General features: G+C 52.5%; 1 protein-coding gene across 2 annotated transcripts; it reads right to left on the bottom strand.

Annotated features, from left to right (window-relative positions):
* Positions 1-546: 546 nt before the first annotated feature.
* MRPS21 (mitochondrial ribosomal protein S21) lies at positions 547-17,947 on the bottom strand. 2 transcript variants are annotated; one of them, XM_060256203.1, is made up of 3 exons: positions 17,777-17,947; positions 12,520-12,679; positions 547-887 (listed from the first exon to the last, which is right to left on the bottom strand). In XM_060256203.1, the coding sequence occupies exons 2-3, from the start codon at positions 12,600-12,602 to the stop codon at positions 707-709; spliced, it is 264 nt and encodes an 87-aa protein (XP_060112186.1). In that variant the 5' UTR covers positions 12,603-12,679; positions 17,777-17,947; the 3' UTR covers positions 547-706. The 2 variants fall into 2 exon arrangements, with proteins under 2 accessions (XP_060112186.1, XP_060112178.1); XM_060256195.1 differs by having other exon boundaries at positions 12,520-12,688; positions 17,779-17,803.
* Between the last annotated feature and the right edge of the window lie 243 nt (positions 17,948-18,190).

Here is an 18,190-nt window from a genome sequence, read left to right as displayed (position 1 = left end):
GATTCCCCACTTCTCCACTTGCATCTGCTGGAATGGCCTTGGGTCAGCCATCGCTGTTGCAGAGCTGTCCCTGAAAGGGCAGCTGCTGCAAGAGCTCTCTCAGCCCCACCTACCTCACAGGGTGTCTGTTGTGGGGGAGGAAGGGAAAGGAGATTGTGAGCCGCTCTGAGACTCTTCGGAGTGGAGGGCGGGATATAAATCCAATATCTTCATCTACCTCACAGGGTGTCTGTTGTGGGGGAGGAAGGGAAAGGAGATTGTGAGCCGCTCTGAGACTCTTTGGAGTGAAGGGTGGGATATAAATCCAATATCTTCTTCTTCTTCTTATTTGACACAGAGTGTTGGACTGGAGGGGCCATTGGCCTGATCCAACATGGCTTCTCTTATGTGACACAGAGTGTTGGACTGGAGGGGCCATTGGCCTGATCCAACATGGCTTCCCTACTGTTCTTATATGACACAGAGTGTTGGACTGGATGGGCCATTGGCCTGATCCAACATGGCTTCTCTCACGTTCTTAAATAAGTAGACCAATATATTAACTTATTTTTGATTAAAGAAGCTTTACGTTTTATTTGTGTTTTATTTGTGCCTGCAACTGTCCTGATCCAAACAAGAACATCCAGAACCAGGCAGGGCCCAATTCCCCTCAGTCAGTTCTGTTCACAAAACTCTCACTTCGTTCCACGCAGGATCCTCTTCCAGCCTAGCAACCAAGCCAAGGGTCTGGGCGATTCTTCCGCATGAGGAAGTTGATCTTCCGGGCCATTTCGGTGTTATAAATCCTCTTGCACGTTTCGTAGGCTATCCGCTGCCTCCTACGGCACGGCTTCTCGTAAAACCGGCGTCGCTGGGCTTCGGCGATGACCCCATCCATAGTCAAGATTCTGCAGAGAACAAGAAACGTGCTTAAAAAGGCAAGGAGGAGAGAAACGTGTGCTTCCCCCACGAATGCAATCGTTTACTCGGCTGTGTGCTTGAATGCCCACCAAAGCTGGGCACATAAAAAACAGGTATTCTCTGCCGTCCCTGCAGAGAACACTCTGTTTAGCGCTACTGTTCTGGAAGATGCTTGTATACAGTATAGCAGGGGTGGCCAACGGTAGCTCAACTGATGTTTTTTGCCGACAACTCCCATCAGCTCTAGCCATTGGCCATGCTGGCTGGGGCTGATGGGAGTTGTAGGCAAAAAAAAAAAGCATCTGGAGAGCTACCGTTGGCCACCCCTGCAGTATAGCACAGCGGTAGTTAATGTTTTTCCCTGCAGCCGCTGTGGCCGGACCTGCCTGTCCCGCATTGGTCTTGTCAGCCACCAGCGAGCCTGCAGCAGACGTGGACTACTGCACCCTTCTTGAATCTTCGTTCGCGAAGTCGAGCCGAGAGAGAGAGTTAATGTCTATGGGATTTAAGGTAGTGTTCACTGTGGAAATTACGGTGTGTTTCTTTTCCCCTTTTCCTCTAACGTCGTAACCAGGCCTTGAATTCGGCAGGAGCTCACAGGAGCACGGAACCTTTCTAGGGGTTCCCCCTCCTCCTCCCTGTGGAGGAGTGGGGAATCCAACCCAGTTCTCCCAGATAGGAGAGCTATGGCTGACCCAAGGCCATTCCAGCAGGTGCAAGTGGAGGAGTGGGGAATCCAACCCAGTTCTCCCAGATAAGAGAGCTATGGCTGTTGAATAGCAGGAGCACCTGCAGAGCAGTCCCTGGGTGGGGAGAGCGGGCAGCCTGCAACCACCAGAAAGAAACAGAAGCAGAGCCCAAGTAGTCACGTGGCACATGCAGCGGTACAGGAGTTCTGTAAATAGGAGCCTACATACAGCGATAGGGTTGCCAATCCCCAGGTGGGGGCGGGGGATCCCCCGGTTTGGAGGCCCTCCCCCCCCCCGCTTCAGGGTCGTCAGAAAGCGGGGGGAGGGGAGGGAAAGGTCTGCTGGGAACTCATGATTCCCTGTGGAGGCTTATTCCCATAGAAAATAATGGAGAATTGATCCGCGGGTATCTGGGGCTCTGGGGGCCCTGTTTTTTGGGGTAGAGGCTCTCCCCAATAGACAAAGCCCCTCCCCATTTGTTGGGAGGCATTCCGGCTCTCAGCACAGGAAACACGAGAACACGGAGCTGCAAGTGACAAAGCAGAAACGCCACAGTGACCTCTCTGTTCTATGCCCAGAGAAAGGCAGAAAAAACCTTCCAGGATCCCTGGGCAGATACGGCCAGGGGAAAAACCCCTTCCTGATTCCAAACTGAAGAGCCAGTTTGGTGCAGTGGTGAAGTGTGCGGACTCTTATCTGGGAGAACCAGGTTTGATTCCCCACTCCTCCGCTTGCAGCTGCTGGAATGGCCTTGGGTCAGCCAGAGCTCTTATCTGGGAGAACCGGGTTGGATTCCCCACTCCTCCACTTGCAGCTGCTGGAATGGCCTTGGGTCAGCGAGAGCTCTCTTATCTGGGAGAACCAGGTTGGATTCCCCACGCCTCCACTTGCAGCTGCTGGAATGGCCTTGGGTCAGCCAGAGCTCTCTTATCTGGGAGAACCGAGTTGGATTCCCCACTCCTCCACTTGCAGCTGCTGGAATGGCCTTGGGTCAGCCAGAGCTCTCTTATTTGGGAGAACCGGGTTGGATTCCCCACTCCTCCACTTGCAGCTGCTGGAATGGCCTTGGGTCAGCCAGAGCTCTCTTATCTGGGAGAACCGGGTTGGATTCCCCACTCCTCCACTTGCAGCTGCTGGAATGGCCTTGGGTCAGCCAGAGCTCTCTTATTTGGGAGAACCGGGTTGGATTCCCCACTCTTCCACTTGCAGCTGCTGGAATGGCCTTGGGTCAGCCAGAGCTCTCTTATCTGGGAGAACCGGGTTGGATTCCCCACTCCTCCACTTGCAGCTGCTGGAATGGCCTTGGGTCAGCCATAGCTCTGGCAGAGGTTGTCCTTGAAAGGGCAGCTGCTGTGAGAGCCCTCTCCAGCCCCACTCACCTCACAGGGTGTCTGTTGTGGGGGAGGAAGGTAAAGGAGATTGTAAGCCGCTCTGAGACTCTTCGGAGTGGAGGGCGGGATATAAATCCAATATCATCTTCTATCTTCTTCTTCCTCCACTTGCACCTGCTGGAATGGCCTTGGGTCAGCCATAGCTCTCTTATCTGGGAGAACTGGGTTGGATTCCCCACTCCTCCACTTGCACCTGCTGGAATGGCCTTGGGTCAGCCATAGCTCTCTTATCTGGGAGAACTGGGTTGGATTCCCCACTCCTCCACTTGCACCTGCTGGAATGGCCTTGGGTCATCCATAGCTCTCTTATCTGGGAGAACTGGGTTGGATTCCCCCTCCTCCACTTGCAGCTGCTGGAATAGCCTTGGGTCAGCCAGAGCTCTCTTATCTGGGAGAACCGGGTTGGATTCCCCACTCCTCCACTTGCACCTGCTAGCATGACCTTGGGTCAGCCATAGCTCTGGAAGGTTGTCCTTGAAAAGGCAGCTGCTGTGAGAGCCCTCTCCAGCCCCACCCTCCTCACAGGGTGTCTGTTGTGGGGGCGGGGAGGAAGGGAAAGGAGATTGTAAGCCTCTCTGAGTTCAGAGAGAAGGGCGGGGTATAAATCTGCAGTCTTCTTCTATCGGCATTGCCCTGGGCATGTAAGAACGGGCCACAAGAGCTCTGATGTAACCCTTCCTGCCCTCTATCCCATGATCCGCCTAATTCACAGAATCCACATGGCTGTCAGATGGCCATCTAGCCCCTGCTTAAGAACCTCCAAGGAAGGAGAGCCCACCACCTCCCGAGGAGGAAGCCTGTTCCACTGAGGAACCGCTCTGATCGTCAGGAAGTTCTTCCTCACATTTGACTGAAAACTCTTAATTTCAATCTGCTGGTTGTCGTCCGACCTTCTGCGGAGGTCCTGTTTAACAACCAGCACCGTTATAGGGAAACTGACACGACAAGGGAATACTTTGGACTCTCAAAAAAGCATATCAAATGCCAAGATTAGGATCCAGCTGCAACGTAGTTCTGAAGAACTGAGAAGGGATTTCCACATGTGGTTCCTGACCAATGCTCCCCCCTAAGCTGCGGAGTCTTGTGAGCAAAAATCCTACTCCGTGAGCTATTGGCATTAAAATTCTGAGCAAGCGATATGGCTGCTGCATCAATTAGTGTGCTCTGGGGCCGTCCTTCCTGAGCGAAGACAAACATGTGTGAGCCGGAGGCTAAATAACTGTGAGCTAGCTCGCACTAACTAGGCTTAGAGGGAACCGTGTTCCTGACTATAAATGTTAGACCTTGTCCACAATGCTGGGGCGCTGTGTTAGCTCACACTTTTGCTACCTAGAGCCAGTCTGATGTAGTGGTGAAGAGTGCGGACTCTTATCTGGGAGAACCGGGTTTGATTCCCCACTCCTCCACTTGCACCTGCTGGAATGGCCTTGGGTCAGCCAGAGCTCTCTTATCTGGGAGAACCGGGTTTGATTCCCCACTCCTCCACTTGCACCTGCTGGAATGGCCTTGGGTCAGCCATAGCTCTAATAGAGAGCCAGTTTGGTGTAGTGGTTAAGTGCGTGGACTCTTATCTGGGAGAACCGGGTTTGATTCCCCTACTCCTCCACTTGCAGCTGCTGGAATGGCCTTGGGTCAGCCATAGCTCTAGTAGGAGTTGTCCTCAAAAGGGCAGCTTCTGTCAGGGCTCTCTCAGCCCCACCTACCTCACAGGGGGTCTGTTGTGGGGGAGGAAGGGAAAAGAGATTGTGAGCTGCTCTGAGACTCAGAATAGAGGGTGGGATATATATATATAAGACAGCCAGTTTGGTGTCATGGTTAAGCACGCAGACTCTTATCTGGGAGAACCAAGTTTGATTCTCCTCTCCTCCACTTACAGCTGCTAGAATGGACTTGGGTCAGCCACAGCTCTCTTAGGAGTTGTCTTTGAAAGGGCAGCTGCTGTGAGAGCCCTCTCAGCCCTACCCACCTCGCAGGATGTCTGTTATGGGGGGAGAAGATAACAGGAGATTGTAAACCGCTCTGAGTTTCTGATTCAGAGAGACGACGACGACGACTGCGGATTTATACCCTGCCCTCTCTGTATCAGAGACTCAGAGTGGCTTACAGTCTCCTATATCTTCTCCCCCCACAACAGACACCCTGCGAGATGGGTGGGGCTGAGAGAGCTCTCACAGCAGCTACCCTTTCAAGGACAACCTCTGCCAGAGCTATGGCTGACCCAAGGCCATTCCAGCAGCTGCAAGTGGAGGAGTGGGGAATCAAACCCGGTTCCCCCAGATAAGAGTCCGCGCACTTAACCACTACACCAAACTGGCTCTCAGGGCAGGGTCTTCTTCTCTCTGCCCCCTTCCCAAACTGCAATTTGGGCTAACTACAGAAAGGGAGCAAGACTACTGCTGAAAATCCCTCTGATTTAGTGTCCAAAAGGCACCAGAGAACCAATCCTGAATCTCCAACACAGTGTGGGCTTCAGCCCTTCAGGGAGAAAGTCCCTGTGACCAGTCTTGGCAGATCTGTAGGCTCTCACGCATGCATCCAGCTGCCACGTCCAAGAAAAAGATGTTCCCTGCAGGACCCTGGAGCACTAATCCTGATGGGCTCACCAGCATTGTGCCCTCTAAGCTCAGTTAGTGTGAACTAGCTCACTAGAATGATTCAAGGGTTGGAACACTTTCCCTACGAAGAAAGGTTAAAACGCCTGGGGATCTTTAGCTTGGAGAAACGTCGACTGCGGGGTGACATGAGAGAGGTTTACGAGATTAGGCATGGGATGGAAAAGGTAGAGAAAGAAGTCCTTTTCTCCCTTATTTTACACTGCAAGAACTCGTGGGCATTCGATGAAATTGCTGAGCAGTCAGGTTAGAAGGGATAAAAGGAAGTCCTTCTTCACCCAAAGGGTGATTAACATGTGGAATTCACTGCCACAGGAGGTGGGGGCAGCAACAAGCACAGCCAGCTTCAAGAGGGGATTAAATAAAAATATGGAGCAGAGGTCCATCAGCGGCTATTAGCCACAGTGTGTATATATATATATATGTGTGTGTGTGTGTGTGTGTTTGGCCACTGTGTGACACAGTGTTGGACTGGATTGGCCATTGGCCTGATCCAATATGGCTTCTCTTATGTTCTTATTTTTCAGCCTCCAACTCACACATTTTTGCCCCAGCTCAGGAAAAATGGGCGCGGATTGATGCTGCCGCTCACAGTTTTAATGCCAGGAGCTCACGAAGTAGAATTTTTGCTCACAAGACTCCGCAGCTTAGAGGGAACTTTGGGCACAAGTGGCCGTTTCGTTTTGCTACGCAGAGAAGCCCAGCCCAGAAAACCGAGGAACCCGCGGGCGGCTCCAAATGGGAGGGATTTTAGCATTCACATGGCCCAGCAAATGACCCCGTGTGTCAGCGCGGAAGGAGCAGATGAAGAATAGTCTTGAATGGGCTCCGAGACCCGCCCCCGGCACTCCGTGCCCAATGAGAAGGCAGCCCGACGTGGCCTCCACCCACCCGCACGGCCAATCGGAGGGCAAAGCCTCTCTTGGAGGTGAGTTATGTAATCTCATGCGCGTCTGCTCCATCCCCAGGGCGAGGGCTGGGAGCAAAACACATGTTTGGCTCACCGGGGACAGGCAGTCCAAGAGAACACAACAGGGGAGGGAAAACAGAGGCACTGCAGTTGGGAGTTATTTTTAGTCTGGCCACAGTGGCCAGAGAAGTGCCGCAGAGGGCCAGACTCTACAATGCCAGAAGCCAGCAGCTGTTGCTTTGAACAAAGGGGACAATTGGCTCTCTTAGGGACAGAGTGTGCTGACTGGGCCACAAGGACATCCCACGCACCACGGAGCAAGGGAGGGGGAGAAGGCCCTGCGTCAATTGGCCAGAAAGCAAGAGAAGGTTGCTGATGTGACACGGCCGAGTCCTCTCATCTCTGCTGCACTCCCCACCCCACCCCCAGCACCATTTTCCAGGCTGCATGCTTGAGGTGCTCAAGCCTGCACCTTTAGAAGCACCACCGTGTGCTGCCCCTTAAAACAATAAGAGAACATCAAAAGAACCTTGCTGGATCAGACCAGCGAGAGCCCACTGGGGGGGGGAAATCAAATTAAACATAAACAGACGGGGAAGGTCCATCTAGTCCAGCCTCCTGTCTCACACAGTGGCCAACCAGTTCCTCTGGAGGGCCAACAACAGGGCAGAGAGGCCAAGGCCTTCCCCTGAGAAGAGCCCTGCTGGATCAGACCAGGGAGGGTCCATCTACTCCAGCCTCCTGTCTCAAACAATGGCCAACCAGTTCCTCTGGAGGGCCAACAACAGGGCAGAGAGGCCGAGGCCTCCCCCTGAGAAGAGCCGTGCTGGATCAGACCAGGGAGGGTCCATCTAGTCCAGCCTCCTGTCTCACACAGTGGCCAACCAGTTCCTCTGGAGGGTCCACTCCACTCCGAAGAGTCAGAGCGGCTCACAATCTCCTTTCCCTTCCTCCCCCACAACAGACACCCTGTGAGGTAGATGAAGATATTGGATTTATATCCCGCCCTCCACTCCGAAGAGCCTCAGAGCGGCTCACAATCTCCTTCTCCTTCTTCCCTCACAACAGACACCGTGAGGTAGATGAAGATATTGGATTTATATCCCGCCCTCCACTCCGAAGAGTCTCAGAGCGGTTCACAATCTCCTTTCCCTTCCTCCCCCACAACAGACACCCTGTGAGGGGGGTGGTGCTGGAGAGGGCTCTCCCAGAAGCTGCCCTTTCAAGGACACAGTCTCAGAGCAGCCTACAATCTCCTTTCCTTTCCTCCCCCACAACAGACGCCCTGTGAGGCGGGTGGGGCTGGAGAGGGCTCTCACAGCAGCTGCCCTTTCAAGGACAACCTCTGCCAGAGCTATGGCTGACCCAAGGCCATGCTAGAAGGTGTGAGTGGAGGAGTGGGGAATCGAACCCGGCTCTCCCAGATAAGAATCCGCACACTTAATCACTACACCAAACTGGTGTAAAAACTCCCCTCTTGTATTCAGCCAGCAGGGAGCACCGCGAACACAGCCACTAAACAGGTCCCCCAAAACACAGAGAATGTATTTATTTGTTTGTTTAGTAGGCTCATATTTTGCCCTTTCCTGTAAACGGGCTCAAGGCGGATCGCAACGTATAACAACAACAATTTAAAAATCTACGTATCAAAGTTAAAACACCATATTATTAAAATTGGCAGTAAAAACAATAAATGAAACGCACCACCGGTGGACAGGGCGCAGCGTATCAATAGCCGGCTGCAAGCCCACCTTAAACGATGGTCATAACAATAAGATAGCACTGTAATAAAGCACGATGTCACTGCAACGGAGGCCAAATGATGGGATAATAGGACACCCGCTGCCTCAACCATAGGCCCGGCGGAACAGCTCCGTCTTGCAGGCCCTACGAAATGGTAGTAGTTCAGGTAAGAACATAAGAGAAGCCCTGCTGGATCAGGCCAGTGGCCCCTCCAGTCCAACACTCTGTGTCACATAAGAACAGAAGAGAAGCCATGTTGGATCAGGCCAATGGCCCCTCCAGTCCAACACTCTATGTCACATAAGAACCTAAGAGAAGCCATGTTGGATCAGGCCAATGGCCCCTCTAGTCCAACACTCTGTGTCACATAAGAACCTAAGAGAAGCCATGTTGGATCAGGCCAATGGCCCATCCAGTCCAACACTCTGTGTCACACAGTGGCAAAAAATTTTATATATACACACACTGTGGCTAATAGCCACTGATGGACCTCTGCTCCATATTTTTATCTAAACCCCTCTTGAAGGTGGCTATACTTGTGGCCGCCACCACCTCCTGTGGCAGTGAATTCCACATGTTAATCACCCTTTGGGTGAAGAAGGACTTCCTTTTATCCGTTTTAACCTGTCTGCTCAGCAATTTCATCGAATGCCCACGAGTTCTTGTATTGTGAGAAAGGGAGAAAAGTACTTCTTTCTCTACTTTCTCCATTCCATGCATTATCTTGTAAACCTCTATCATGTCACCCCGCAGTCAACGTTTCTCTAAGCTAAAGAGCCCCAAGCGTTTTAACGTTTCTTCCTAGGGAAAGTGTTCCAACCCTTTAATCATTCTAGTTGCCCTTCTCTGGACTTTCTCCAATGCTATAATATCCTTTTTGAGGTGCGGCGACCAGAACTGCACACAGTACTCCAAATGAGACCGCACCATCGATTTATACAGGGGCATTATGATACTGGCTGATTTGTTTTCAATTCCTTTCCTAATAATTCCCAGCATGGCATTGGCGTTTTTCATTGCAAACGCACACTGTCTTGACATTTTCAGTGAGTTCTCTACCACGACCCCAAGATCTCTCTCTTGGTCAGTCTCTGCCAGTTCACACCCCATCAACTTGTATTTGTAGCTGGGATTCTTGGCCCCAATGTGCATTACTTTGCACTTGGCCACACTGAACCGCATCTGCCACGTTGACGCCCACTCACCCAGCCTCAACAGAGGTAGGGCCCGGATCTCCACAGGGCGCTGATTCCACCAGGCAGGGGCCACGACTGAAAAGGCCCTGGCCCTAACTGAGGCAAGTCGGACATCCTTAGGGCCAGGGGTGTTGCGTAGATCAGGTTAGGTATACCTGATCCCCTCATCTGAAGCAGTGTTTTTAGCACATAAAAGCTTCCGTTCTGAACAAAACTTGGTTGGTCTTAAAGGTGCCCCTTGACTCCGGCTTCGTTCAACTGCTTCAGACCAATGCTACAGAAAAGTTAGAATAGCTTCTTTGAACCTGTGGACACCTCTGAAATTCTGACAAAGGGTGGGGGGCACAACCACAAATCGACTTCCGGGGGGGAGGCAGGGCCACACATACGCCCAGAGGAAACTCAAGGGCAAGGAGAAAGGTGTCATCGTTTAAAATATATTGGTAATGAGGAATGAGAGAGAGAGAGAATAAAACCAACACTGGAGCCAAGCGGTAGCCACAGTGGCTTAATGTAAGGGCCACCTAGAATAAACACCAGATGTTTGAGAGCCGCAAGACATGAACGTCCGCTGTTTGGGAGTTGCAAGGAAGGAAACGGGGAGGGGAGAGGTGGAAGGAATACAACTTCGGCTTTAAATGCAGTCTCCAAGATACCAGCTGGCTTGGCCTGGAGAAGTGATTTGAAAAGACAAATGCCTTCTCCAAGCGGGCTGACAGGGCAGCGGGGGCGCCCAGAGCCACGCCGTATGCGTGAAAGAGCCGCGTGGGGGCTCCTGAGCCACAGTTTGGCCGCCCCTGCTGCAGCTGCAAGCAAAGCGGCGTTATTTTGATCTGCAGAGCCAGTCAGGAGCTACGCTACGCACGAGCCCCGCCCACCTTCTGGGAACACTTGGCGGGGGCCAGGAAAGCAGCGGGGCACCATCGCCAGGACTGCGGTTCAGAGCAACATTTATCTTATGTATTTGCTTCGCTTGCAGTCCAGCTTCCTCAATGAGGTTCAAGGCAGACTACAAAATATAAAAACAATGTAACCAGACAGCATAAGGGGGGGGGTCAAACATGCAGTTCAGGGGCCGAATCAGGCTCCCGAGCAATGGGCTCTCATCTGCTTCCTTTTCCCTATATCTTGCTTCCTTCTGCATCACAACTTGCTTTGAAAGCCTTGCTCAATCGCACAGCAGAGCTACAGAGCAAAACATCGATTTTCTCCACTGGCTGAGGCTCCTCCCTTGGGGAGGAAGGGGGGAGGCAGAGCTTGCTTTGCGAGGCGCTCTAGATCGCACAGCAGAGCTACAGAGCAAAACCTCGATTTTCTCCTCTGGCTGAGGCTCCTCCCTTGGGGAGGAAGAGGGGAGGCAGAGCTTGCTTTGCCAGGCGCTCTCAATCGCACAGCAGAGCTACAGAGCAAAACCTCGATTTTCTTCCTTGGCTGAGGCTCCTCCATTGGGGAGGAAGGGGGGAGGCAGAGCTTGCTTTGCGTGGCGCTCTCAATCGCACAGCAGAGCTACTGAGTCAAGCCTCTCTTTCTTCTATTGGCTGAGGCTCCTCTCTCTCCTGGACCCCTGGGGAAGGAAGGAAAGAGCCAGAGCTCCCTTTGCCCAGTTCCTGGGATCCCATGGGAGAAATACAAAGAAAGCATCTTTAAGACCAACTACTGCTAATGTTTTAAGTTTTAAAAATATATTTGCTTGCCTGTGTTCTTTCTAAAATTTATTTCTCTGCTGCCTAATCTTAAATAGATACACACGTGGCCCAACAAGGTTTCATTTATGTCAGATCTGGCCCTCATAACAAATGAGTTAGAAGAAGAAGAAGAAGAAGATATTGGATTTATATCCCGCCCTCCACTCTGAAGAGTCTCAGAGCGGTTCACAAACTCCTTTATCTTCCTCCCCCACAACAGACGCCCTGTGAGGTGGGTGGGGCTGGAGAGGGCTCTCACAGCAGCTGCCCTTTCAAGGACAACCTCTGCCACAGCTATGGCTGACCCAAGGCCATTCCAGCAGCTGCAAGTGGAGGAGTGGGGAATCAAACCCGGTTCTCCCAGATAAGAGTCTGCACATTTAACCACCCTGTGAGGTGGGTGGGGCTGAGAGGGCTCTCACAACAGCTGCCCTTTCAAGGACAACCTCTGCCAGAGCTATGGCTGACCCAAGGCCATTCCAGCAGCTGCAAGTGGAGGAGTGAGGGATCAAACCCGGTTCTCTCAGATAAGAGTCTGCACACTTAACCACTACACCAAACTGGCTCTACACCCCTGGCATAAGGCGACCCATGAACAATGCAGTAAGACTAAGATTGTAGGATTAGAGAAGTTAGATTTGAGTCCAGTAGGCCCTCAAAGACCAACAAGGTGTTCAGAGTATGGTTCTTTCAAGAGTTAACACTCCCTTTATTAGAATCAGGGGCGTCAAACTCATTTGTTATGAGGGCCAGATCTGACATAAATGAGACTTTGTCAGGCTGGGCCACGTGTAATATAAACTTTATAAACGACACAGACAAACACTCAGCCTAATGCACCTCACTGGCTTGTGGAGCCTCAGCCAACAGAAGGAAGAGAGGCTTGGCGCAGTAGCTCTGCTGTGCAACTGAGAGAGCCTGGCAAAGCAAGCTCTCCCTTCCCCTCCCCCCCCCCCAGGGAGGAGCTTTGCTCTGTAGCTCCTGTGCGATCGAGCAAGCCTGGCAAAGCAAGCTGTGATGCGGAAGAAAGCGAGAGAGGGAAGAAGGAAGCAGGCAACAATGAGTTGTTCGCAGGCCTGATAGGAGCCCACTGGGGGGCCTGATTCGGCCCCCCAGACCGCATGTTTGACACCGCTGATCTAACTATTCTACTGCATACCTGAAGGGCTTCCACCTGAAACTATCTTCAGGAAAGCATTAGAGAACAATGTGATGCCACTAACTTACAGGGACTGAAAACGCCCAATTCGTCCCCTTCCTTTGCCTTCACTGTCAGGACGCATAACCCCCGCAGAGGTCCGTTCACGTCCAGCAAGGTGGCCAAAGCCAGACCTCTGCCTGATCCAAGGACGAGCTCCCTCTGGGGCAGAGCAGGAACAAAGGAAATCTTTACCTGTTGAGCACCCGGTAAGCGGCATCCACGTTCCCCTCAGGAACCATCACTGTCCGAGCGATAAATTTGATGTGGTTCGCCATGTTGGCTGCGCTGGTTCGTACGCCACGGAGCTGAGGTCGTCGGTGTCCGGCCCGCGGAGAGCCCGGCAGCTGGAGACCTGGTTTCCAAAGAGAACGTGGGAATCCCCACAATTAAGCGCTAAGTGACAAATCCTTGAGAGCTACACAAGACTGAAGTTGGCTCCTTGTTCCTTATGCACAGTCCAACCACGCCATCTTAGAGAGATAGTTTGGTGGAATGTAGATAGATCCAAGCGATAGATCCATCCCTGTGCTGGATTCCTCGTCTGATGAAGTGTGCTTAAGAGCGCACGAAAGCTTACATTCTGAATAAAACTAAGTTGGTCTTAAAGGTGTCACTTGACTCGTGCTTCGTTCAGTTTGGTGTAATGGTTAAGTGAGCGGACTCTTATCTGGGAGAATCGGGTTTGATTCCCCATTCCTCCACTTGCAGCTCCTGGAATGGCCTTGGGTCAGTCTTAGCTCTCTTATTAGGGAGAACCAGGTTTGATTCCCCATTCCTCCACTTGCAGCTGCTGGAATGGCCTTGGGTCAGCCAGAGCTCTCTTATTAGGGAGAACCAGGTTTGATTCCCCATTCCTTCACTTGCAGCTTCTGGAATGGCCTTGGGTCAGCCAGAGCTCTCTTATCTGGGAGAATCGGGTTTGATTCCCCCCTTCTCCACTTGCAGCTGCTGGAATGGCCTTGGGTCAGCCAGAGCTTTTGCAGGAGTTGTCCTTGAAAGGGCAGCTTCTGGGAGAGCCAGTTTGGTGTAGTGGTGAAGTGTGCAGACTCTTATCTGGGAGAATCGGGTTTGATTCCCCACTCCTCCACTTGCAGCTGCTGGAATGGCCTTGGGTCAGCCACAGCTCTGGCAGGAGTTGTCCTTGAAAGGGCAGCTTCTGGGAGAGCCAGTTTGGTGTAGTGGTGAAGTGTGCGGACTCTTATCTGGGAGAATCGGGTTTGATTCCCCGCTCCTCCACTTGCAGCTGCTGGAATGGCCTTGGGTCGGCCAGAGCTCTTGCAGGAGTTGTCCTTGAAAGGGCAGCTTCTGGGAGAGCCAGTTTGGTGTCGTGGTTAAGTGTGCGGACTCCTATCTGGGAGAATCGGGTTTGATTCCCCGCTCCTCCACTTGCAGCTGCTGGCAGGGCCAGTGCGTGGGAGTAGGCAAAGCAGGCAGTCGTCTAGGGCGCCACCTGGCCTAGGGGGCACCACTGGGCGCCCCCTCCCTGACGCATGACTCTGGCTCCTGACCGCTGACACCTTGTCCTCTCCCATCACCAAGCTGCCCTCAACAAAGCCAAGCCACCCCCCTCTCCCCGATGTGTGACTTGGCCTCTCACCTCATCCTATTCTACCACCCTCCTTCCTGGCATGGCCGGCAAACACTTAGTCTCACAATTTTTTTATGACGTCACATTTTTTTGAAAAAATTAAAATTAAACATCGGTAAATTAAAAATGTGAAAAGTTTCATGTTTGGGACTCTTCAAGACTGAAGTTGGCTCCTGGTTCTTTATGCACAGTCCAACCACAACTCTGTCATCTTAGAGACCTAGTTTGGGTGTACGGTAATAGTTTAGTCTTATCTGGGAGAACCGGGTTTGATTCCCCCCTTCTCCACTTGCAGCTGCTGGAGTGGCCTTGGGTCAGCGAGAGCTCTCTTATCTGGGAGAACCGGGTTTGATTCCCCACTCCTCCACTTGCACCTGCTGGAATGGCCTTGGGTCAGCCAGAGCTCTCTTATCTGGGAGAACCGGGTTTGATTCCCCTCTTCTCCACTTGCAGCTGCTGGAATGGCCTTGGGTCAGCCATAGCTCTCTTATCTGGGAGAACCGGGTTTGATTCCCCTCTTCTCCACTTGTACCTGCTGGAATGGCCTTGGGTCAGCCATAGCTCTCTTATCTGGGAGAACCGGGTTTGATTCCCCCCTTCTCCACTTGCAGCTGCTGGAATGGCCTTGGGTCAGCCACAGCTCTCTTATCTGGGAGAACCGGGCTTGATTCCCCACTCCTCCGCTTGCACTGGCTGGAATGGCCTTGGGTCAGCCAGAGCTCTCTTATCTGGGAGAACCGGGCTTGATTCCCCACTCCTCCACTTGCACCTGCTGGAATGGCCTTGGGTCAGCCATCGCTCTCGCAGAGTTGTCCTTGAAAGGGCAGCTTCTTGGAGAACTCTCTCAGCCCCATCCACCTCACAGGGTGTCACTTGTGGAGAAGGAAGGTAAAGGAGATTGTGAGCCACTCTCTGATTCAGAGAGAAGGGCAGGGTATAAATCCAATATCTTTTTCTTCTATCTTGCAGGGTGCAATCCCCAGAGTCTGGATATGACCTGGGGTCATCTTAGCGGTATAATAACACAGGCTTCTGGAGGGCAACATGAATAGAAGCTTTCAGGGCCAGCATCAGGCTATTAACCAGGAACCAGTCTACGTCACCTCACAAGTCACAACCCCCAGCCTCTGAGTATGAATCAGCGAAGTACAAAGCTCATTTTGGAGAGCAGCTATCCTCTCCATATTCCAAATCTTCACATGGACAACAGTGGGAGGGCTTCTGGAGGTCTAGCCCTGCTGGTGGACCTTCCAATGGCACTTGGGTTTTGGCCACTGTGTGACACAGAGTGCTGGCCTGGATGGGCCATTGGTGTGATCCAAGATGGCTTCTCTTATGTTCTTACGATACCTCGCTTTGGAGCCTTCGATCAAGGACTATTGAAAGTTATCCAGGTCTAAAGATGGTTTTGGTCCCAAACTCCTTTTTTGGGAAGCAGAGGTTTTAAAGTATAGGCACTGTCTGGGGCGCTGGATTCACGATAAGGAACCAGGAATGGCATATCAATAAACCAGAACCAACTGGGGCCATATGGTGGGAAACAGAAGCCCCTAGTGCTCACTTTTGTTCCTGCTATGGTCAGGCAGTCAACCTCTGAATCCCAGAGCCAGGAGATCACAACAGGGGAAGGCCTATATACCCCTTGTTGGCCCTCCAGAGGAACTGGCTGGCCACTGTGTGGGACAGGAGGCTGGACTAGATGGACCCTCCCTGGTCTGACCCAGCAGGGCTCTTCTGATGTTCTTCTCAGGGGAAGGCCTCGGTCTCCCTGCCCTGTTGTTGGCCCTGCAGAGGAACTGACTGGCTCCTGTGTGAGACAGGAAGCTGGACTAGATGGACCCTCCCTGGTATCCAGCAGGGCTCTTCTGAGGTTCTTCTCAGGGGAAGGCCTCGGCCTCTCTGCCCTGTTGTTGGCCCTCCAGAGGAACTGGCTGACCACTGTGTGAGACAGGAGGCTGGACTGGATGGGCCCTCACTGGTGGGCCCAGCAGAGTTCTTCTGATGTTCTTCCCAGGGGAAGTCCTCGGCCTGTTGTTGGCCCTCCAGAGGAACTAGCTGGCCACTGTGTGAGATGGGATGCTGGTCTGGATGGACCATTGGTTTTATCAACTGGGGCAATTCTGGCATTCTTAATTTCAGCCCCTCACCAGTCAACATGGATAATACTGACTGCTGTATTGGAAAGCTAATGTTAAGATTCCTATGAAAATTAAACTGTTTGAACACTGAGGAGGAAGAGGAGGAGAGTCTCAGAGTGGCTCACAATCTCCTTTGCCTTCCTCCCCTGCAACAGACACCCTCTGTGAGTTGTGTGGGGCTGAGAGAGCTGTCCCAGAAGCGGCACTTTCAAGGACAACTCCTACGAAAGCTATGGCTGACCCAAGGCCATTACAGCAGCTGCGAGTGGAGGAGTGGGGAATCCAACCCGGTTCTCCCAGATAAGAGTCTTCACACTTAACCACTGCCCCAAACTGAGTCATGGTCATAAATACATAGATGAGACTGTGGCAGAAATCTGACTGCTGTCCAAACAGGGAAACAAGTACTGGTCTTTTTAAACTGGGAGAATCTACTACTGACATTTCTACAGCCCAGAGTTTCACTGTGCATGGAAAGGCAGCAAATACTGCAGCATCCCCATCACCCCCTGCTATAAAGTTTAGGGGAGGGACGGTGGCTCAGTGGCAGAGCATCTGCTTGGGAAGCAGAAGGTCCCACGTTCAATCCCTGGCATCTCCAAAAAAGGGGTCCAGGCAAATAGGTGTGAAAACCTCAACTTGAGACCCTGGAGAGCCGCTGCCAGTTAGGGGAGGGACGGTGGCTCAGTGGTAGAGCATCTGCTTGGGAAGCAGAAGGTCCCAGGTTCAATCCCTGGCATCTCCAAAAAAGGGTCCAGGCAAATAGGTGTGAAAAGCCTCAGCTTGAGACCCTGCAGAGCTGCTGCCAGTCTGAGTAGACAATACTGACTTTGATGGACCAGGGGTCTGATTCAGTATAAGGCAGCTTCATATGTCCCCCTGCCCACAGGGATTTTTTCTGGAGGGCTGCCCCCGAGTTCTCCTTTTTGGGGGGGGAGAGGGGTGCTTAAAATTGCATGCCCTTATTCTTCCCAAGGTGGAAAGAACAATAAGGAAGCTTCTCACATTGTTGGTTTGGTGTTTTTTTTTTTTTGCAAAATGGCATCGTAAAATTTTGCATAAAAAGATCGCCCTACTTTTCAGAGTGGGTGCATGGTGTGGTATGCAAGGCATCTGCCCGCTCAAAAGAGCCAAATAAAAGGTTGTGAGGTTGTGTTATTGCACCCTTAACCAGAGCCAAGAGAGACAAATCCGCATTCGTCATTTGGAGGGGGACAACTAAGGGGCACCTCCCCCACCCCTTTTAAGGATAAAACTGCAGGGCAATCAGCAACAGAGGAGTGCCTGCTTTAGGGTTGCCAACCTTGCGTTGGGAAATTCCTGGAGATTTGGGGAGGAACATCAGTGGGGTAGAAGACCACAAAAACCACCCTCCAAAACAACCCTTTTCTCCGGGGGGGGGGGGGTGCTGATCCCTGTCGTCTGGGGAATCATCAGCTGGAATTCCGGGAGATCTCCAGGCCCCACCGGGAGATTGGCAACCCTAATAGTGGGGCGGATATACTTTCTACCCCACTGATTGGGGACGCGCGCGCCCGCGCCCTGGAGGAAGGAGAAGCAGAGAAAAGCGCCCTCCCGCTGCTGCTGCAGCACGGCTGCAACCGCCCTCGCCCGCCTCCTCCCCGGCAGCGGCTACTAATCGAGGCCGGGGATGCGCGCGGCCTAGAAGGCCACGATTCGAAATGGGTGTGGGGGGGGAAGCAAATAAGCACGCCCGACTCACCCCCTTCTCCTGAGCAGGTGACGCCGCCGCCGCCGTGACAGCCCCGGAAGCAGAAGCCCTTTCCCGTCCCTCCCCTTCCCGGCGCCAGGCTTGCGGCCTAGTCCCGGTCTCCATGGCAACGGGCCCGGGCCAGTTCTCGCATCGCCCTTGAAGCAGGCCAGCCGCGCTGGGGACGCCTTGCAGAGCCCCGGGCCCTGATCGTTTTGCAAAAGAGTAATTCAGGCGAAAGGCAAACATTCAGTAGCTGAATGGAAATGGCCATGCTCTGACGCTTTAGCGTTGCGACGGTGCATATATGTTGCACGTTGAAAGGCAGATTAGTTGGACGGCAGAAATTCTGAGATAGAAATGCCTTCCTCTTGGCCCAGCCTTAAAACAATGGAATCATTAACAGACATCCTCACATTTTGACAT

The sequence above is a fragment of the Heteronotia binoei genome, chromosome 1 (genome assembly GCF_032191835.1).
Source record: "Heteronotia binoei isolate CCM8104 ecotype False Entrance Well chromosome 1, APGP_CSIRO_Hbin_v1, whole genome shotgun sequence".
In the NCBI taxonomy this organism is placed as follows: domain Eukaryota; kingdom Metazoa; phylum Chordata; class Lepidosauria; order Squamata; family Gekkonidae; genus Heteronotia; species Heteronotia binoei.
Note: the sequence above shows the minus strand (reverse complement) of the source record. Positions and strands in the feature narration are given on the sequence as shown.